Source organism: Peromyscus maniculatus, chromosome 5 (assembly GCF_049852395.1).
Source record: "Peromyscus maniculatus bairdii isolate BWxNUB_F1_BW_parent chromosome 5, HU_Pman_BW_mat_3.1, whole genome shotgun sequence".
Lineage (NCBI taxonomy): Eukaryota > Metazoa > Chordata > Mammalia > Rodentia > Cricetidae > Peromyscus > Peromyscus maniculatus.
In genome coordinates, this window is record NC_134856.1 from 138,040,359 (window position 1) to 138,063,024 (window position 22,666).

Consider the following 22,666-nt stretch of genomic DNA (forward strand, 5'->3'; position numbering starts at 1 on the left):
ATAATTCAAGCATTTTAAAGGCAGAAATTGTTAGGAATGCTATCTATAGAATTGAATAGGTTCACTTTGATTAAAAACAAAACACATTCATACAATATTTTAAAAAAAATCAACCAACCAAAACAAAACAAATAGCCTGAAAGGAACCACAGTGTGGGGCACCACCTTAGAAATCAATTCCTTCAACAGTCTCTTGTTGAACAAGCCTTGGTTCCTTATTCTCATTACATAAGACCGAATGACCAAAAAAGTCAATCTTCAAAAGAGTGTATATACATTTCTTCTCCCCTTACACAGTCAGGCCCATGCTCCCGGCCCACTGAGGATGAGATCAATGGCGTGTTTAAAAGAGAAAGTGTTGTTGTTTTTTTTTTTTTTTTTTTTTTTTTTTTTTTTTTTTTTTTTTACTCTTTCACAACTGAGACTTTATTGGTTGAGTACACAGACATTTCAATTCTTAAAACATGGACCCAAATTCTAAGAGTCATACATTGTGTTCACGTACCCAAAAGAGCCATGTATTATTGTTTCTTTGAACTTATTCCAGTGATGTTCCATCCTAAGCTTGGCAAGTTTTCCCTAAGACCTCACATAACAATCAAATGCTCACAATCCTTAATTCCACTGACTCACAATTTTATGCCACATACAGTACATATTCAAAATTTCAATCTTTCACAGCACATTATCACAACTGTTAGGAAAATGGACTGCCATGACCAGAGACAGTTCTGACAGGGCAAGGACCGAGGAGTGGTTTTTTAGGATACAGTTCTACTAGAAACACGAGACCAGAAATAACTGAAAATATTCCAGACACAAATGCACGACCAAGACTCCAAGTATGCTTTGTGTTGTAGGATATAAAACTAGCCCCCTCTACGGAATGTTATGGTGACCCCCGAGACAGTCACAGCCTCTCCTGATTCAGTATCCTGCTATTTTCTGGTTGTACCAAAAAATAAACAACCAGCAAGTGATTTAACCTCTTAAAAAAATCATTTACACTTAAAAAATGGGATGAGGCGGGACTTCCCCCCACCTTTTAAAAATGTTTCTAGAGCTACTAAAAAACTCGCATTTACAAAATAGTTGATAAAAATATTCCTCTGGATTGTACAAGAAGGGAGGCGGGACACTGACAGACACGATGGATGGTTAGTCGGACTTGGCTTCTTTCTCTTCGACTTCAGAGGCTGGACTCTGGTTCTCAGCCTCTCCATTTTCTGCAGGCACATCTGTGGTTTGCTGGTCAGCCACCTCCGCCTGTTTGCCCTTTGCTCCCCTCTTCCCTTTTGTTTGCACTTTTTTGTCTGATGGTTTATCCTTCCCCGCGGCCTTCTTCGGCTTCGCGTCCACCTTGGCAGGGGCGGGCTTGGCCGACAGCCTCGCCGAGCGCCGCTTGGGCTCCGCCTTCGCCGCTCCGTCCGCGCTAACCTTCCTCTTGGGCATCGTGGCGGCGCTGGGTGGGAGGCGCGTGCGAGGCCGAACCCGTCACGGAGCTACACCGCCTCGGCCGCCACCGCACGAACTGCCGAAAGTGTTGTTTTAAAATAAGTAAAATTCCTCACTAAGTGCACAGGCCTGTCCATGTTATTGGTGATCAGAGGAAAGCACGGATGACAAGGACCAGATGCCTTTAAAGCCGTGCTTGAGCAGGGCCAGAGAGGGATACATCTTCCTCCAGATGCTCATAGGGAGTCCACCACGTCCAGTATATGTAGGACTAGTGATAGAACTGTCCACTAGGCAAGGACTCATCCATCAGAGCTACATCCTCAGTCCTGATGGTTACATTCTATAAACTGTGAGAAATGTGGCACACACTGACAATTGCAGCACTCAGGTGGAGGATATAGGATGATCACAAGTTCAAGGCCAGCCTGGCCTACATAGGGAGGATCTGTCTTTAAAAATGTGTCACAATGTATCTATGTTATCTGTGCTCAGAAGCAAAAGGATAGTCATCAAATGATGTGCAAAAAGTGGGAAGTCCCACCTCTGGGAAGGGGCAGGGCAGAAAGAGTTTGGGTGAGGGAGTTTTCATCATATCCATTGTACAATCTGATTTTTTTAAACAAATGCATTTACTTTCCAATCAGAAGCTTTAGAGGAATATAATTTATAGGCCACAAAATTCAGTCCTTTTGTCCATTCACAGAGTTGTACGACTGTGGCCATCATCTGTCATCTGTGTTTAGGACGTTTCATTCCCCTTGCCCTCAAAGAAACCCATTAACAGTAAACTCTACATCCTCATCCTCAGAAACTGTCAATGGTGAACAAACCTTCTGTCATTATGGATTTGCCTATTCTGGACATTTCCTATAAATAGAATTAAACCATATGTCTAGAACTTCTCACTTAGTGTAATGCGATTAAGATTTATTCATGTGATAGCTCTATCAGTGTTTCCTTTGTTCCTGCTCACATAATATTCCACCTTAAAGATAGTTTTCATTTTGCCCATCAGCCACATGATCACTCAACTGACTTCCACATCTGACTGAAGTGAGTTGTCTTGCTCTAAACTTTGATGTATATTGTTGGGTGGATACATCTTCACTTCTCTTCACTATGTCAGAGAAATGGAGGTGGCGGGTTGTGGGTTCTGTACATTTGAGGAACTGTTTTCTGCCCTGATTCCCTTTCCCAACTCTTCTCATCTTTCTGATCAGTCCAACTTAGGTGTAAAGTCATGCTGCCGGTTCACATCCCGGGAGCAGATGGTTCTGGGCTTCATTTAACTGTTGACAACTTGAACACCTTCTCTGGGGAAATGTCTATTTGGGTTCTTTAACCAGTTACAAACAGAGATTATTGTCATCTTATTGCTGATCAATAAGGGTTCATCGCACACCCCAAACACAAGACTCCGATTAGACACTTGATCTGATGATGCTCCTCTCTGCACTGATATTTACTTTTCTGGTGGCATCCTCTGGAGTCAAGTGTGCCCACTGTTTACCTTGCTGCTGATTCTTGATGCACCATGAAGACAGCTCTGCCAGACCTGAGGCGATGGTCAAGGCTGCCCTCATTTTATATTCCTCTCAGGCTTTGCTTCTGCCTTGTGTTACTCTTCTCGTGGGGTGTGTTTCCTACTACGCCCTTCTACATGCATGTATACAGTTGTCCCACAGTTTGAATAGTTTGAGTGACCATTCTCTGTAGGCAGAAGTTTCTGTCCCACCCACCAGTTCCCAAATAACCAACACAGAGGCTTAATATTAATTATAAATGCTTGACCAATGGCTCATGCTTGTTACTAGCTAGCTCTTACAACTGAAATCAACCAATTTCTGTTCATCTATGCATTGTCGCGTGGCTTGTGGCTTTATCTGTCCTCCCGCATGTCTTGCTCCCTCTGTGTTTTCTCGTGACTCCTCTGACTCCACCCTTCTTCATCCCAGCATCCTTTCTTTGGTTGTCCTGCCTATACTTCCTTCCTGGCTACTGACCGATCAGATTTTTATTAAACCAATCTGGGTGACAAATCTTCATAGTGTACAAAAGGATTATTACACAGCAATTCTCTTCCCCACTCATACATTTTAGAAATCTTGTCAAAATCAGTTGACTGCAAAGATACAGGCTTTTTTCTGGATGCAGAAACCCAAACACGCTGACCCTTAAGTTTTCATACTCATTGCTTGCATGTCTCTATGTTAGGTGAGCTTTGGGATGCTGATGGTGATGGCAGTGTGTGGCTTGTTCTGCTTCTCTGACCATCCAGCATTCGCCCCAATAACTGGCCACAGGTTTGATTTTATTAATAAGAACTTATAAGATTCCTGCTACATCTGGCGCCCAATATTCATGGTATGAACTCATGAAAAAGCTACTTGCTTGTGGCCTTGCGGGCCCCTTGCTCAGACCCCAGCTACCCTAAGCTGGTTGTGGTGTCACACGCTGGTTGGATTTGCTGAAAGAGGCAGAGACAGGAGGATCCCAAGTTTGAGGGTGGCCTAAGAGGCTTGCTAAGGAAAAACTTCGACCCAGGCCCAGCCACAAGTGGCAGTGGGACCATGGAGGCAGCGGCTACTGCTCCGAGTTGCTGGCTCCTTCTCATCATGTTGGTGACTGCAGTGATGCTGCTACCTGGGACGAAGGGTTTACTACTGCTTGTTCAGAGAAAACTTGCCAGGACCATTGAGTTACAAGAAAGCATCGGCAAAGGTCAGTTTGGAAAAGTTTGGAGAGACAAATCGTGAGGAGAAATTGCTAAAATATTCTCTTCTAGGGAAGAACGTTCATGGTTCCAAGAGACAGACATTTATCAGACTATGATTACTCCAAACCACAGAAGAGGTACAAAAAAAAATCTGCAGGGAACCATGACCACGCCTAACAGTGACTTTGAAATCTTCAAAAGGATGATGGGACCCCACAAAGTTGATTCCACATGGACTATGGTAAAGCCATTAAGCTGATTAACACCAGGGAAAGATCAACTTTGGACTACAAACTACTCAGGACAATTTGAGGTGGCCAGCTGAGATGATCCAGCCTGACAGACTACTTGAACAAGGACTTGAAACAAGCCCTGCACTTTCTCATTATGCAGCGACTGGACAAATGATACAGGACTTGACAATTAACCCAAAATTTTTCTTTTCAGTATTCCTTAAAGATGTCTTCGCCCCTAGAAAGTGGGAAGTAATTTTAAGAAAATGACACCCACATTCCCAAGAGGTGGGATGGGAGGTTTTTGGTCATTTAATGAGTTTTGGATATTGTCATTGTTTATGATGGTTGGTTACAAGTTGTTAATTGTTAATGGTCAGGAAAAAAGATGAACAAAGAGATTAGATTCAGAGTTTGTCTTTAAAAAAAGATAAAAGAAATAATAGGATAAATGGGTAGATCACTGAATCTACACTAAAAAGAAAAAGGGGAAGATACATAAATGACAAAATACTGAATCTATTATGAAAAGAAAAATACTTTTAAAAAGGAACTACTTGTTTTAAATAGGATAAGTAATGAATTCTTTTTTGTCTGAGTTTATCAATGTTACTGGACTGGACATTGTTAATATATATAAAAGGTAACTTTTATATATATAATATATATATATATATATATATATATATATATATATATATATATATATAAAACGGAGTTTTTTGTCTGAATCTGTCAAATGTTAATGGACTAGACATTGTTAATTTAATCTTAACTGTATATATTGTATATACTTATTGGATAGTTTTTCTTGTATTATAATATTTTTTAAATTTTAGACAAAAAGGGGAAATGTGGTGGTATTGTGTTCCCTGAAATATTGTGCACCCTAATAAACTTATCTGGGGTCAGAGACAGAACAACCACTATATTAAACATAGAGAATAGGCAGTGGTAGCACACACCTTTAATCCTAGCATTCCAGAGGCAGAAATCCATGTGTTCAAGGATACAGCCAAGCATGGTGACTCATGCCTTTAATCCCAGGGAGTGACAGCAGAAAGAGAAAGATATATAAGGTGTGAAGACCAGAAACTAGAAGCATTTAGCTGGTTAAGCTTCAGGCTTTCGAGCAGCTGTTCAGCTGATAGCCAATGGGATAAGGACACAGAAGCTTCCAGTCTGAGGAAACAAGACCAGCTGAGAAGTTGGCCAGGTGAGGTTAGCTGTGGCTTGTTCTGTCTCTCTGACCATCCAGCATTTCACCCTAATAACTGGCCACAGGTTTGATTTTATTAATAAGAACTTTAAAGATTCATGGTACAGTAGTGTCTCTGATAAGCCACTGGGAGAGGATCCCATTTTAATCATATTGGTGTTTCCAATCCACAATCATGAGTTACCTTTACAGTTCTTGGGGTCTTCTCTTGCCAGTGTTCTGTGGTATTGTGTTTATGCTTCTGTGGGATTTAGCCCTAGACATAGTATTCTTCATTGTTTGATAGCTGTTCTTCTCACAAGTTCAGGTCTGAATTGTTCTTTGATAGTGTCAAGAAATGAGTCTGAGTTCTGTATAGTGCTCACTTTCTGCTATTCTTCTGAGTCCAGTTATTCGCTCTAATTTCTAATTCTGACTTCCTTAGGATTTCTTTTGGACAATACTGTGTATCCTATGGAAAGATAGTTTTCTTTCTTTCTCCTCCATAGTTATCTGAGGCAGAACTTTAAAATTTTGTTGGATAGAAGTGACTAGACATAGACATCCCTGGGCTGCTCCTGACCTTAGAGGGAGCATTTGGTCTTTTATAATTAATAAGGATGGAATTTATGGTTAGTTGAAGATTTCCATTGTCAGGTAGGGGATTTACCTTCCTTTGCTAGTTTCCAGAATCTCCTTTACCATAAAAACTGCATAGATTTTGCTAAATATGTTTTCTATATCTGATGATATAAATAACCACATAGCTTGTATCCTTCATGCTCTTAATATACTGTGTTATGGAGAATGACTAGGAGATTGAGCTAACCTTGCATTATTAGAGTATGTTTCCTTGGCCATGGAATGTAATCCTTTTTCATACCAATGGATTTGTTTTGCTGGTGTTTTGTTGATATATTTTGCACCCATGCTCCTAAGGGACACTGGGGTATCATTTTATGTAATTTTTTTCCTTTTCAGATTTTATTAATTGCCTAAAATAATGAGGTTCTTATTAACCCCACTAACCCTCTGTTGGTTGCTTTCTAATTTTGTGGCTTTGTTTTGTTTTTAGACTCCATGCATAAGTGGAAACATGAGATAGATTTTTGTGAGGAATGGAGGAAGCCCTGAGACAGTGAAGTCCTGAGAGAATGTGTATTGTTTGACATGGACGTGGTCATGTCAAAGACCATAGCCTCAGACCCATGGCAAATGGCAAAGCCTTCCTCTTATCTGTGTGTGGATGTTCATAGCTGTGGTGATTTGAATAGGAATGGCTCCCATAGGTTCATGTGTTTGAGTGCTTGACCCATAGGGAGTGGCACTGTTAGGAGGCATGGCCTTGTTAGAATAGATATGGTCTTCTTAGAGGAAGTGTGTCACTGTGAAGGCAAGCTTTGAGGTCTCCTATGCTCAAGCTATACCCAGTGTGACACTCTCCTGCTTCCTTTGGATTCGGATGTTGAACTCTTAGGTCCTTCTCCAGTACTGTCTGCCTGCACACTGCCATGTTTCCTGTCGTGATGATAATGGACTAAACCTCTGAACTGTAAGCCAGTCCCAATTAATGTTTTCCTTTATAAGAATTGCCGTGGTCACAGTGTCTCTTCACAGCAATGGAAACCCTAAGACTCACCCTATGTATCTGACAAGTTTTCTTTTTCTATTCGTCTGTTGATGGAGACGTAGGCTGTGTCCATACGTCGGCCATGTGGACCCTGCCACAGTAACATGGCTGTGCGGGTGTCTCTCTGGTATTGTGTCTTTGATTGCTCTAGGTGTGGCTGGACATGCAGGGAAGGGTCATACTGATGAAACTTCATTCTGACTTCCATGGTGGCCGGACTAATTTACATTTCTACAAACAGCAAAGGAGGATTTCTTCTGTCCTGTCTTCTTCCCAGAATTTGAAACAGTGTGTTCCTTGGGGAATGGTGTTTTAAACTTCTATTATTTCATCCATTGCTGCCATGTGTGTAAGGATTTGATCCTTAATTACATCATCAGCCTTCACCGGCTTCCCAGCCTAAAAAGAGGGTGAGCCCTCTGTGGGCTCTCTCTGTCCCCTCTCCTCTCCGCTCCTTCCTCCCGTCGGCTCCCCTCTCCCCCTCCCCCCTTTTTGTGTCTCTCTCTCTGTGTTTCTCTCTGTGTTTCTCTCTGTCTCTGTCTCTGTCTCTCTGTCTCTGTCTCTCTGTCTCTCTCTCTCTCTGTCTCTCTCTGTCTCTCTCTCTCTCTCTCTCTCTCTCTCTCTCTCTTTCTCCCCTCTCCCCCCCAATAAAGCTTTAAAAGGTAACCATGGCTAAGATTCTTTTAATCAGCACGCTGCTCCGACGGCATGGTCGCTGCGGGCCGGCGACCAGCCACGAGGGGCAGCGCGCGGCATAACGACCAACCAGGAGGGGCAACGCCGGGGCATAACTAACAATGTGAGCAACAGTTTCCTTCAAAGTTGTTTGAATCAGTAGACACAGTATCAGGTTTCATAATGGATGTTCAAACAAAATCATGCTTTTGTTGCTCTCTCACCCCAACCCCATCCCAGCTTGTACCCTCCCACCCCCCTAACCTTTGTTTTTTCTCTCCATTTCATTCATTTTACCTCTGATCTCTATTATTTCTTTCTTTCCTCTAATCTTGTGTTTGTCTTACTCTTGTTTCCCTAAGACCTTACGATACATAATTAGGCATTTATCTGGGAGTTCTCAGAGTTGTTAACATAGACTCCCATGGTTATTAAGGTCCTCTTTTAGAACTGCCTCTGCTGTATCCCAAAGATTCTGGTAGATTTTGTTTCCATTTTCATCCAGGAAATTTTAATTCCCATCCTCTGATTTCTTCAATTGCCTACTGTTCATTCAAACATGTTGTTTTAGTTCCACATGTACCTATTCTCTGTTGTTTCTCTTGATGTTGATTTATTCCAGTATGATTTGACACAATACAGGAAAATAATTCATTTTGGTATTTGTTAAGACTTGCTTTATGGCCTAATATGTGATTTACTTTGGAGACAACTCCATGGATTGCTGAGGTGAGTGTATGCCACAGCTGTTGCATGGCACATTCATTGTGACAGTTTTCTATGGGCTTTGCCTGTATGATCTTTCTCTGTTGATGAGAGTGAGGTATTGAAGTCACCACTTACTTTTGTGCCTGGGCCATTCCATTCCTTGTGTCCCATAGTGTTTGTTTTGTGAGGCTGGGCACAGCAGCCTCCAGTCCAGGCATGTCTCCAACCCTTCTGTTTACTTGACGGGTTGTTTCTTTGTGTCTATCTTACCATCTTCACGTTCAGCTGCTGGTGCCCTGGAATTGGCCTTGTGAGCCATAGGAAGACGGTCTCTGTCGCTCTCTGGTTCCACTCGCTGGGAATATATTTTCTCCCTTTCTGTCCTTTAACTTTCGGGAGTGATGTCTCTACTGAAGAGCTTGGTGTTTTATAGACAGCAAACACCAGGACCTACTGTTTTTTAATCCAAGCAACCAATCTTGTCTTTGAACTGGGGAGTCATTCCATTTTCATTTCCTATTTATTATTAAAAGGTGTGTACTGATTTCCATGTAAACTTTTTTCTGGTTGCTCAGCACACTCTCTTTAGTATTTATTTTAGAGGTATCCAGTTAACTGCTCAGCACCATGATTAATTTTGTTAACCCTTTTCAAGTTGGTTCTGCTGTCTCTTCAGACTGCTTAAATGTGCTGCTGTCTGAGCCTAATACAGTTTTTGATTCAGTCATTATAGTTTGTAATCACAGAACAGTTATTTTTTTCACAGTTTTTTTCCTTTTTAAAATTACATGACTTACAAGACTCTGATCTTGTACTTCCCTGAGTATTTTGGTTGTTTTCTTCACAGAGCTTCAAAAATCTTTACAAAGAAATCTGATCCCTAATCTTACCATGCTCTGGCCACTAAGCTTCCTCCAGGGCCGTTCCTATTGACTTGGTCCCACTCCCCACCCCCATGCCACACTTGCTCATTTCTCTTCATGCAGTTCAATTTGCAGTGCTGAAAACTGAACCAAGACCTTGTGCATGTGAGACGCGCATTCTACCACAAAGTTGCACCACCAGCCTGCCACACAACGATAAACAGTCTACAGTTTAGTTTATAATAGATGGCTATTTTGGAATCAGTTGTCCCCTCCCCGGGGGATTGACTGTCATCATGCTTGTTGTTGATTTTGCATTTGCTCGTTTAGTGACTTTCCTGTGTGAATTCCCTTTGCCCAAAGCCTCTGCTTCTTGCTTTGTTGCTAGCGACAAGTTTTAAAAGTGTATATTAATTGTATAAATGAGTTTCATTGCGACATTTCGTGTGTGTACTTTGGATAATAGCCAGGTCCTCTTATGAGCTACTGCCGAATATTGAACTATCAGAGTATTGAAACTATGCCTCATGGTATAACCCAGAGCTGTGGCAAAGGTTGGGAGACACATATGAAACGAAGATAGGGATTCCTCTGTTTTGAGGCAACTTGTAACAATTCACAATTTATGATGTCTGCCTTACTCTTTACCATCTGTTTGTACAGAGCTCCAAGGTCTCCCAGAGGTCAGATATGCAGATCTTCTTAAGTATTTTTCTGGGCTTTTCCACAGCCCTACAGGCAGAGAGGAGATTCTAAGACTCCTAGAATATATTGTGTCTTTTCAAAATGCATATGGACATCTTTCTTGTCCTCAGAGTGTCTTTTACGTTCTTTGGGTAGCCCTCTCTGTATGTGCAGATACTGCTGACTCAGGCCGCCGAGGTGCCTAATCATCTTCCTGCTTGCTGTCAACAAACACCTTGGGGAACTGGGCTTTCCCGTTGATCAGGCTTTGAGTCGGGTAAAATAAAGACAAGCATTGTAAATTGGGGGTTTTCCAAGGAGCTGACAGGCAGCTGCAGTCGTTGACAGCCTCGGGGCATGCAGCTTTGTGGAGAGCAACTTGTCCATCTCCACCTCTCTGCTGTCTAGGCAATGCGAGCATTCAGCCAGCATTGGTGACTGACTCTCCTGTTTTCAATTTTCTGTCAACCTCAGGAGAGGCAGAGGGAATAACACGAGTTAAAATCCCAGGACTTTGCTGTTCTTGTGCCGAGCTTTTGGTTTACTTCCGGAGTGCTAGAGAGGTTTGTGTTCATGTCTCTTCCAGGGTTTTTGTGCTTTTTTGGCAGTGTGGGTTTGAGTTCTTCACTCTGCTGCACCATGAAAATGTCTTTCTGTGTGCTAGTTAGCAATGAAGAAGTGTTTCATTTTTAAATACTTGTGCATGATGAGAGGGGGTTATTTATGGCAGTGATTTACTAGGAAGAGTCTGTGTAACCCTGCCTGGCCCGGAACTCGCTCTGTAGACCAGGCTACCCATGAACCCTCCTGCCTCTGCCTTCCAGGTGCTGGGACTGAAGGCATGTTTTACCACATCTGTCAAAAAAAAAATGCTTTTAAAGAATGATGTATGTATATCAGTGTGTAGCATGGATGTGAAATATTGTAAGTGGTAATAAATGACAGTGCATATCTAGTAATGTGACAAATACATTCCTAAATGTTTACATTAGCTATTTGAGGAAGAACTGAATTGTGGGTAATTTATTTTCCAAAATTAACTTTGTATTTTTTGAAAATATATTATCTCTGTGTTGCTTTTCAGTGTATTTTTTCCAATTAAAACATGTATGTAAGATAAAGCTATTTCCTGGTTAAAGGAATGTGTATGCCCACACCATAGTTTGTTCAGAATAGCATTAGGGGCTCAGTGGCAGAATCCCTGCCCACCATAGTTTATTCAAAATAATGTGATATAAAATTGCTAGACTGTGTAACTTTAAATGGACCCAGATCCCTGCTTGAAAGCAAATCTTCCTGCATTGTTCTTCAGAAATCATGGGTCAGACTGAGCAAATCAATGAAGAGATGCCCCCACAGGCTTCAGGCTTGTGTGTCCCTGGCTCCTCGAGGTGGGTTCCAGAGACTAACACCATCCCCAGAGCTACTTCTGCTGTTAGAATCTGCATGGGTCTCTGGGAATGTATAATTTCCCCATTGCCTAGCAACAGTTCCATTATTTTCAGGAACTCGTTAAATGAATGAATGCATTTTGATGACAAGACAGCTTTATTCATGCCATGCTCTGGGCCATCGTGTAATAAGAAGAGATAACAAAATGAAATATTGCAGAGATCATGTCCCCAGGCACTTCTTCCCACAAAAACCCTCCGAGGCACGGGCTTGGTGAAGAAACTTTCTGTGCAAACAGACTTGAAAAGCTAATAGAGAACGCATATTGATTCTGAGTAATTATATTGTATGTGCACAATTCACATTTTCTTTTTATCAGTTGTTGGATGACCTTCTGTGCATAAAATATTAGCAAAAGTGCTCCATGAAAAAAGTCTTTGACTGTTTCAAAATCCCCCCAAATGTCCCTGATTTTCTCTATACTCATGCATACCACAGTTTCCAATTTTCTAATGAATACACATTTGGCTTGAGAGGAATGCAGAGCATCACCCCTGCAGACCCAATTCACCCTGCATGTGGTACATGCTGTGCACCTGCGCCTTTTTAAATGGAAAGGATTCTAAACAACCATGGCTTAACATATTTATATTTTGATTCTCAGGAAACTTGGGGAAACATTTTGGTACCTAAATTCTAGCAACAGTTTTACTCTGGGGTCCTGAAAGATCAGAATTTCCTTCTAAGAATACTGGAGGAAACACACACACACACACACACACACACACACATGCACACACACACACACTCAGAGTGATACTGGCAGTAGATTTGAGACATCAAATTTATGCCATCTGGATATATGAAACATTGTCATTTATCTACCCCAAGTTCAGGTTAAAACTCACTTTAAGTTTATAGATAAAACCTCATGGTTGGCATGATGTATCAGTGGGTACAGGAACTTGCTACCTGAGCCTGATGATCTGAGCTCAATCCTTGGTAGCCATACGGTGGAAGAAGAGAACCAACTCCTGGAAGTTGTTCTCTGACCTCCACACATGTGCTGCAGCATGCACCACCCACCCCACCCCCACCCCATACGCACAAACAGATAAAAACATTTTTAATTGCTATAAAATCAAAATAATTCAGAAATACATAAAGTAAATTTTGTAATCTCTCTTTAACATCCCATGTGTAGAATTTTTACGTGTGCCAAGAGTGGTACGGCATTTGGTAACTTCAAAACACAAATGAACTTCAGTTAGCTGGCACAGTTTAACCCAGCAATGTCGCCAGCATGCGTCTGTAAGCATAGGGATTTGGGATGTGAAACAGGACAAGGACTGGACAGACATATGTTGCTGGAGGGCTTCTCTCCAGGTTCCACCAAACCCCGCAGTCCCACAATCCACGTATAAAATAATCACTCGGACGCTTATATTACTTATAAACTGTATGGCTGTGGCAGGCTTCTTGCTAACTGTTCTTATATCTTAAATCAGCCCATTTCTATAAATCTATACCTTGCCACGTGGCTGGTGGCTTACCGGCGTCTTCACATGCTGCTTGTCCTGGTGGTGGCTGCAGTGTCTCTCCCCCTTCTTTCTGTTTCCCCACTTCTCCTCTCTCCTTGTCCCGCCTATACTTCCTGCCTGGTCACTGGCCATCAGTGTTTTATTTATATAGAATGATATCCACAGCACTTCTCCTTTTCTTCTTTTTTTTTTAAAAAGGAAGGTTTTAACTTTAACATGGTAAAATTACATATAACAAAACAATTATCAAGCAAGAATTACAGTTACAATATTAAAGATGTCCTATCTATCTTCGGCAGCACATATACTAAAATTGGAATGATACAGAGAAGATTAGCATGGCCCCTGCGCAAGGATGACACACAAATTCATGAAGCATTCCATATTTTTTACTTGATATTGTTTGCATTGGTTGTAGTTCCAACTTATCTAGGTCATTATCCCTCATTATTCCTGGACAATATTTGATAACCATTCCTTTGTATATAGTCTTGTATTAGTTTAGAACCTTCTTATTTAGACAAAAAGGGGGAGATGTAGTGGGTAGCCATTCCAGCTTGGATCTGGAAGTTCCAATCCCCATTGAGACTCTTGCAACTGTCACACCTACAAGGCGGGGCTAGGGGAGGCGCCTGGAGACCCGAGAGCTGGATGGGCCAGCGCTCTCTCTGTGTGTTCTCTCTGTGCCGGGATGCTGAATGGTGGAGATTGACTGAGCAGAGCTCCAGAGAACACTGGTGGACTGCGATACATCTTCCCCAGACCCTGCGACCTACCTATTACTTAATTTGTGAGTTATGCCATTAAATAAATATCCTTTTAACTACGTGGAGTGGCCAAAATAATTTCACCAATAGGCATACATATCTCCAATGGGCTCATGGGATGTTTGGGAAAAGAAAGCATAAATGGGTCACATGAAAGCATGGGTCATAAAAGCAACATTAAAATGTGTAAATTGGGAGGTATTACATAATTCAGAAGAGAACAGGCCACCATGAAATCTTCCAGCTGGGAGAAGAAGCTCTGACAGGCTTTGACAGGCATGTGGGGTTTGGAGAGCAAAGAGAAAGAAAGGAAAACTTAGAGATCAATTCTCCCCAAAGAGTTCTATTTGGCTTTCATGAAGACAAACCACTGGATTTCTCTGTGCCTTACTTTTTTTTCCATGATAAAATAAGGCAATAAAAGCAGAACGAATTACTTAGAGTTATAGCAAAAATGAGACAAACTGCTGAATGGCATAGGACAGTGGCAGGAGTATGTGGGATCTGGATGGAACCTAGCTCTGTGTTTCTGTCATTCCATGCCTGGCACAGGCTGAAATGCACAGTGCCATCCTGGGCTGCATTATGGCAGTGGAAGCAGTGGGGGCACAGGCCGGGAGAGGTGGCTTAGCTGTTTTCCAGAGGACCAGAGGACCCAGCACCCACACGGCAGCTCACAACCGTCTGTCACCCCAATTCCAGGGGATCTACTCCTCTCTTTGGACCTCTGTGGATACCAGGCACACATGGCAATTCACACACACAGGCAAAATACCCATATGCTCAGAATAAAATAAACAAAGCTTAAAACAAAAATCTTCCAAGATAACATCAGAACTTTCCGTGCTACCGACTCGAGCCTTCGCGCAGCAGGCTCTGGGCTCCCATTCTCTCTCTTGTGATCGCTCTGCTGTTCCTTCCCCAACCCCATCTCCAGTTCTCTCAAAGCCTAGCATCTTGGCTGCCTGCTTCTACCTCTGGCAAGCCCTTGTGCAGATGTGCTCATTAAGACGACAAACCTCACTGTTCCCATTTTCCAGTTGCAAAAAAACGTTCTTGAGTCAAGGATGACTGGAGATGCTGATGATTGCTTCTAATGAGCAGGCCAGAAAAATCAATCAGTTCCTTCTCAGAGAAAAAGCACTCGAGTGTGCTCACCTCTAATGTGAGCAAGGCAATGCTCCTTTAGTGAGAAAAACATTGATGATTAAAAGAAATAAGAGTGGGAGTTGGCGTAATCTCAAACCCGAAAGATTTGAAGAGGCCAGGAGTAAATCCATAGGCGGCAGACTCTGCCGCAAAATCTCGTGTAAAATGAGCTTTTCACCAAGACACATTCGCCTGAATTACAGGAAACACCGAGTGCTGTCTTTGTCTTTTCCTCATTTTCTGTTGGAAAGCATCCAGAAAATGCCCGAGAGGTGAGTTTGGTTTCACAAGTGATTTGATTTAACAAATGCAAGATGCTAGGAAATAGACAGTTCTGAGCACTGTGGATTATCTCTTCCCTCCCCCACCCCCCTTGTGATAGTTCTCTGTGTTCATGGGCCACAGCACTGTATCCACACCTGTTGATGGACCTGCAGGTCATGTTCAGTTCAGGGCCATTGTGAGCAGTCCTGTGCTGAGTACTCCTGTGTATTTTTTCTTTGGGGCGTGTACCCAGGATCACAGGATCCTATAATATGCAGATTTTTAGCTTTTTGTAAAGAATGCTGATGTCTGTCCTAAATTACACTCTTGCCAACAGTATAGGACTTGTGAGAGAGCGGAGAAGGCTTTTCATTGCATTATCACATACTTAACTGCATCGAGTTCATCCATCTGGAATCTCGTGGACTACCGCCCACCAACGGTCTGAGTACTGTGTCCTCAGACATTGACAGAGCCAAGTTGAGTCCTGGCCTATTGTGTTAATTTAATACCATAATTAATGTACCTTGTACCTTGTGTGGCATGTTGTGAGACTCCAGCACAATGGCTACTGAGTTACTATGACAATGGTTTGTCCTTATAGTCTCCATTCTAAGCCCAGCAGTGAGAAAGATCAGGAGACAACCTGAGAGTCACCTGTCTGCATTTGAATGTTTTCCAGTAATGCCCAACCAGGGGAACAGTTCCAGAAAAGGATAAAAGGCAAAGGACATCTTATAAACTCAGACCCTGTGTGCCACTGCAGTATCTGAAGACAAACAGACAGATTACCTCCCAGGTCACCCTGACAGGTCTATATTTCATGGTCCTTCTCATTCACAATAGCTGCCCTGAGCCCTCCCCAAGCTGCTGGGGACCATGAGTGCTCAGCTCTGTTGCTCTAGAGGTAGCCACCTGGCATCTCCCTGAATCCCAAGACCACAGCTGCATGGCAGTGACATCCAGTTGAGCCAGAGCTCTGGGCTGCAGCTGGCAGCAGCTGTTCCCCAAAGACCATAGTGGCTGGCAGCCAGCAACATGGAGAAACAGGAATCACAGAAGCCAGGATCAGGGTGGAAATTATTGTAAAATATCCGTCAGTGAGGGAATGGGAAGGCTGCCAGTGTCCCTCTGTGCCCAGCTCTCTTAATCCCCCAGCAGCTCCTCTCCAGTGCCCGCTCCTGTTGTCTGTTCTCCCAGCAAGATGCCTGGCAGGCATTGAAGACTGCAAGTTCTAGAAGCAGGACTTTGATAGACCTCTGCATGAGAAACCATGGCAGGTGCTCCTGAAGGAAGGAGCGGTGGCAGCCCCAAGGAGCAGGGCAGAAGTGGGCCAAGAATGTGTACAGCTCTGCTCCTGATGAGAGATGTGGGCACAGAGTGGATTATGGGGTCTGTTTGGGGCACTGATTAGGCAAGAGCATCTGTTAGATGACACCATTGTCCTTTTAAGATTGAGTGTCCTCTTTATGATGTCCTTCATCTGAAGTGGAGGTGTTAGAAGAAACTCAAGAGTTAGTTGGGCTAGCCTGGGGCTAACTACACACACCCACATGCCTACTAACTCCAAATGGGCTTGTGGAATTTTGTATCAGAATGTGATCTAACAGACTTTCAGCCACACTAGACCATCCATGCTTTCCATGCTGTGTGCCACATTTACACACTCCACTAATACTCTTTGAACTGTATCTCTCTCTCTTTCTCCTTCTCACTTTGTCTAGTGTCTAGTGTCTTCATTACTTTAGACGATGGATTGGATGTGGTGTCCCCTCGTAGTCAGGACATTTGAACACTTGTTTCCCAGTTGTTGGTGGTGGTTGGGTAGATTTAGGAGGTGTGGCCTTGCTGGAGGAAGTGTGTCACTGGGGGCGGGCTTAGAGAGTAAGGAGGTGTGGCCTTGCTGGAGGAAGTGTGTCACTGGGGGCGGGCTTAGAGAGTAAGGAGGTGTGGCCTTGCTGGAGGAAGTGTGTCACTGGGGGCGGGCTTAGAGAGTCAGAGTCTTTTTCTAGCTGAGCGCTCTGCTTCATGCTTGTGCTTTGGTTCCAGAGTGAGTGGTCAGCTTGCTGTTACAGCCACCATGTCATCTGCCTGCCATCACAGCTCCACATCATAGATTCTAACCTTGTGGAAACGTAAGCCCTAATAAACTCTTCAGTTATTGCCTTGACCATGTGTTTTATCACAACAACAGAAAAGTAACAAATATACTTCATTATTACAAAAATTAGTTATATTAAGCTCAACCAACATATATTCATTGCACAAAGTGATGGATTTCATGACATTTTAACTCAAATATATCATACACTTTGACAATATTCACCTCCTACTACCCTTTTCTGTCTCCTAGTTGGTCACTGTCATCTTTCTGGATTATTCCTCCTTTTCATTTATGTCCCCCCCCCCGCCCCCTGTCTCTTTCTGTGTGTGTGTGTGTGTGTGTGTGTGTGTGTGTGCGCGTGTGCATGTGCTCTAAGTTCTAAGTTCCATATATGAGAGAAAAATATGCATTTGTGTTCCTGATTCAGTCTCATTTTGCTTAATATCATGGTCTCTACTTCCATCTGTTTGCCCACAATGATTTAATTTCATTCATTAATATTATCAAAACATTTGTTTTTTCACACCATTCTGTGTTTAAAAAGGCTCCCAGTTGCTATGAAATAATACAAAAGTATGTCTGGAACTCAATGTCTTTTGCCTTTTCCAATTTAAAACATTTTAATTTCCCACAGTTTAACTGTGAGTCCTCTTTCCCTTCAAGTTGGGAATTCATCGATCCCATAACATGGAACAACTCCTACTGAGGGGCCAAGAACTTAGAAACCTGTGCTCCATCAGTGGCAAGTTGGACACTCGGTGATTGGTGTCTCTGCCTACAGTTCTCTTTCCAGGAATGTATAGACACACCATGTATAGAAACCACTGTCTACTTAGCATATATAATCAGATTAGAATTGAGTTTTTGCCATTTGTTTTTCTCATATTTGGGGTTATAATGAGATTTGTACACGTTAAGGTAAGCCTGTGTCGGGTGTGTGAGCTGTGGAGACCTAATGGTTACACTGGAAGCTATTGATAAATCTGAGCTATGTGTCTGGCAAGCTGTACGTGGAGAGTGGCAACCACAAAACACCATGTTTACTCTGATATCCCGGGTTGTTCCATAGAAAGTAGTGTTTTATCACAGCAACAGCACAGGACTGACAGACACTTCATTATTACAAAGTTATATTAATTTCATCCAGCTTAACTAATATATTTGTATCACACAAGGTGATGAGTTTCAGAATGACATTTAATTCACACTAACCTCCTATTACTCTCTCCTGTCTTCTAAGCAATCCCCTGTTTTGTTTGTGCTCTAACAAATAAAGCTTGCCTGGAGATCAGAGAGCAGAGCCAGCCACTAGTTAACCGTAGAGGCCAGGCAGTGGTGGCTCACACCTTTAATCCCAGCACTTGGGAGGAGGAAGTAGTAAGATCAGGAGTTCAAGGCCACCCTGGGCTACACAATTGATCCATTCCAAGAGAGAACCAGAGCCAGGCGGTGGTGGTGCACATGTTTAATCCCAGCACTGGGGAGGTGGAGACAGCAGTATAAGGTGGAGGAGACAGGAGCTCAGCCGCTTTTTCCGTCTGAGATTTCATGGAGGTAAGAGGTGACTGTGGCTGCTCCTTTGCTTCTCTAGTCTTTCAACATTTACCCCAATATCTGACTCTGGGTTTTTATTAAGACCAATTAGAATTCACACTATAATCCTCTTCATTTTTTTTACTATTATTCTTCTATGTGTATGGTATGTTTTGTGTATGTATGTGTGTATGTATGCTAAATTCCATATGTGATAGAAAAATACATGTTTATGTTGGTGTTCTGAGGCTGAGTCTGCCTCATTTTGCCCGATGTGATGGTTCTGGGGCTTTAAGGGGATCATAACACTTTCCTAATGAGATTGTCCATCTGTGAGGTCATATGTTAAATCAGGAATGGCTTTGCAAATTGGAATAACTTTTTTTTCACCTAAACAACTTAAGGTTATCCCTGTGAAAGAAGCTTATATTAGGTCAGGTGTAATGGTAATTCCTACAATCTCTGCATTCAGAGGTAGAGGCAGGAAGGTTGACTAGTTTATATAGCAAGTACTAGGCCAGCCAGAGCCACATAACAAGACATTGTCACAAAGAGACAGACAAGCATTTATACTGTTTCCGATCCTGCTCTGGATATTTATTTTGTCAACTTGATACAAGTTAGGGTCACCTGGGAAGAGGGAACTTCAATTAAGAAAATGTCTCTATTAGGTTGTCCTGTAGGGCATTTTCTTGATTAATAATTGATGGGTAGGGCCCAGCCCACTGTGAGCAGTGCCATCCCTGGCCAGGTGGTCCTGGGTTGCATAAGAAATTGGGCTGAGTATGCCCTGGGGATCAAGCCAGTAGGCAGCACTTGCCTGTGGTTCCTGCCTCTGCTCCTGCTTGAGTTCCTGCCCTGACTTCCCTCAGTGATGGACTGTGATGGGGTGTGCCAAGCAAACCCTCTCCTTTCCCATGGTGCTTTTGGTCATGGTGTTTATCCCAACAAAAAGCTAACTACCGCAGATGCACAACACAGTAACACAGCAAACCAAAGCTGTAGAGCTGGAGAAAGAGCTGGGTTTCCATAGTGCACTGTCGATGTCATCATTAGCTCAACAGACACCCACTAAGGTATTCTGCATAGTACAGAAAGTACCCAGAAAACTTAATCAAAGTTTTTCCAAATGTTTTTCCAGCAGAGTAAAGAGATAGCACAAAGAACTTAAATCTTTCCCTTATTTAGAGTTTATTAGCTTGCAATGATATGGGATAAGTATGGAGCTTGCTGCAGTCGATTTTTAAAGATTTATTTTATTTTATTTTATGTGTATGAGTGTTTTACCTGCATGTATATCCGTGCTACTCATGCATGCAGTGCCCATGGAGACCAGAAGAGGGCCTCAGATCCCCTGGAACTGAAGTTACAGGTGGTGGTGAGACACCCTGTGGGTGCTGGGAACTGAACTCCCATCCTCTGGAAGAGCAGCCAGTGTTCTTAACTGCTGAGCCATCTCTGCAGCCCCTGCTTTTGACTGGCTAGAAATTGATCCTCAGCATTCAGTCTTGGTAATTCAGTCCTTTTTTCTGTTTCATCCTCCACACATTGGAATTCATTGAGATTGTACCTACACACTCAAGCTATCTATTAGTAACGGATTTCTCTTTACCTGGAGCCAGCGGCTCTGATCCAGTGATAAGCAATAAGCTTCACTCTTGAATGATCTGTTCTTCTGTCTCAGAAGTTTATTTTTAAGTGCGTACTTCTATGAGTTGATTGAGTGAAGTGTTATCCATTTCCTGCTTACTTCTTTTGGATTTAAATGTCAAACTCAGTAACTTTGTTTTTGTTTGCATGCATTATTTTTTATCAAACTATGGTCATGACATGAAGTTCAATTCAGGAATGAACATTAGGGAGAAAATGAGTTGGTTTAAAGAAAAACACAAGAAGATAATAATGTGTGTGTTTTCAGCAGACATGACTCTATTGTGTCATGTGAATATCCAAGACTTTGGAAACCATGCTTTAGTTGAAGAAACTTTATTGAAGTTAAGGAAGAAGCATCCTTTCTCTAGGATATCCTCATGACCTATAAACTCTATCAACTTTTCTCTCTGTTTGCGTTTAAAACTGTGTTTATCTTTTTCCTTGCCAATTTCAAAAAGTTCCAGACTTTATCCTTTCAGCTGATTGAAAGACACCCACTTGGGGCATAGACCCAAATGCCATTTGCACACCAAAGCCCAAGAGTGGCGGGGTGAACACAGCCTACTGTAGGCACAGGCAGGAAGGGCTGCACTAACTGTAGTGAATTTAAAACCAGCCAAACTAGCCAAAATGTTGTCTCCCTTTTCTTATACTGCATCAGCAATTCTAGACATCAGTGATAAAATATTCCCTTCCAGAAAAACTCTTGTGAGGCCAAGTCCTGAATAATTACTGTGGGGACCGGTAGGTTTTAATCATAATGCACGCATGCTTCAAATAAGCATATTTTTATCACCTGTCCTCTAACAAGCATCATGTTGGGCATGGAATAATTTATAGAGACCCCACAGTAGTACAGTCAACTTCCAGCCAGTCAGCTGTCCAAACCATCTCACGAACAATATATTGGGGTTTGTAGTCACAAGTTCAGGATGCTTTAGAATTGCTGACTGCTTCCTCAGCATCTGGTTCATGTCTCCTATCCTGTGGTGTTTTATCTTTTGATACAAAACAGTAGATTTGAGATGAGCAATTCTTGCTCAAGAAATACTGCTACTTGGAGTGTTTGCTTTAAAATTGTTTAAACCATTGAAATGATGTACATTGGAGGAATGTGGTATTTTTGTCTAATTAAAACACATTTTAGTTCATATTAATATTCAACTGAATTTGAGTAGTATTTTAAAATTAAAATGTGTTTTAATTTTTTGCTATATAGCCTAATGACATATGAAGAAAATAATGATTATTCTCAATAACTCTTGAAAATGTTTTGTTATATATAGAAGGAATGTGTTCCAAATGATCTGATACATTAATAGAAAAATCAATGCTGTGTATCAGAAAAGGGATAAATTTACCGTATTTAAATCACAGCTCAGTTTAACAAACACACCAGCAAGCATGCTAGGTACTCTACTGAACTGGAGGAAGAGTAAACCAGCTGTCTTACTCACAGGTGTGGGAGGGCTGGCATGGAGAAGGACGGGTGTGCTTTGGGAGCAGGCTGCGTAGAGGCATCACAGCACAGGACCAGTGTCTGCCCAGGTGGTTGTGAGGAAGACTTCCGGGAAGAGGGAGTGAGTCACTGTGGTCACCTTGTAGCCTGCAGTTTGGTGAGTTGTATTGGGTGAAAACACAAATCAGCCTTGTCCTCCTCCATCCTCCCGAGTTCCTGTCTTCTCTAGCCCCAGAGCTGGCTCTTTGTTAAACTGCCAGCAACAACAGGAGCCCCCTGAGGAGCCTTTTTTTTTTTCATAGTTCTATTACTCCCAGGTTAAGGATGGTAACTTGACTGAAAACTTAAGGCCGGTAAATGTGTGTAATTATTATGTGTCAATAGGACTAATTTCCCACAAAAACTTCCACCTCTGTTCCCACACTCCTGTGGCAACTGATGAAGACAATGAGGCCCAGAAAGCACAGGAGGCTGGCTCTGAGCTTGGGGCTGATCAGGGCCAAGACTGCCAATCAGGTTTCCTTCCCTTACATCCCAGCACTTTTTCTCATAAATAATGAAATATGTGTGCTTGGGCCAAGTCACAAGCTGAATTTATTTACAAGGTGTTGGTCATGAAGAAGGAAAGGCATAGGTGAA

At 42.4% G+C, this 22,666-nt stretch overlaps 1 protein-coding gene and 1 non-coding gene across 2 annotated transcripts; one reads left to right on the forward strand and one right to left on the reverse strand.

The window, feature by feature from the left end:
- Positions 1–615: 615 nt before the first annotated feature.
- LOC102922760 (non-histone chromosomal protein HMG-14) lies at positions 616–1,535 on the reverse strand. Its single transcript, XM_006976755.4, has one exon. The coding sequence runs from the start codon at positions 1,450–1,452 to the stop codon at positions 1,159–1,161; it is 294 nt and encodes a 97-aa protein (XP_006976817.1). The 5' UTR covers positions 1,453–1,535; the 3' UTR covers positions 616–1,158.
- An 11,842-nt stretch (positions 1,536–13,377) lies between these two features.
- LOC121829949 (U6 spliceosomal RNA) lies at positions 13,378–13,488 on the forward strand. The gene has a single exon (XR_006072988.1). It is a non-coding gene; the product is annotated as a U6 spliceosomal RNA (small nuclear RNA).
- The last annotated feature ends 9,178 nt before the right edge of the window (positions 13,489–22,666 follow it).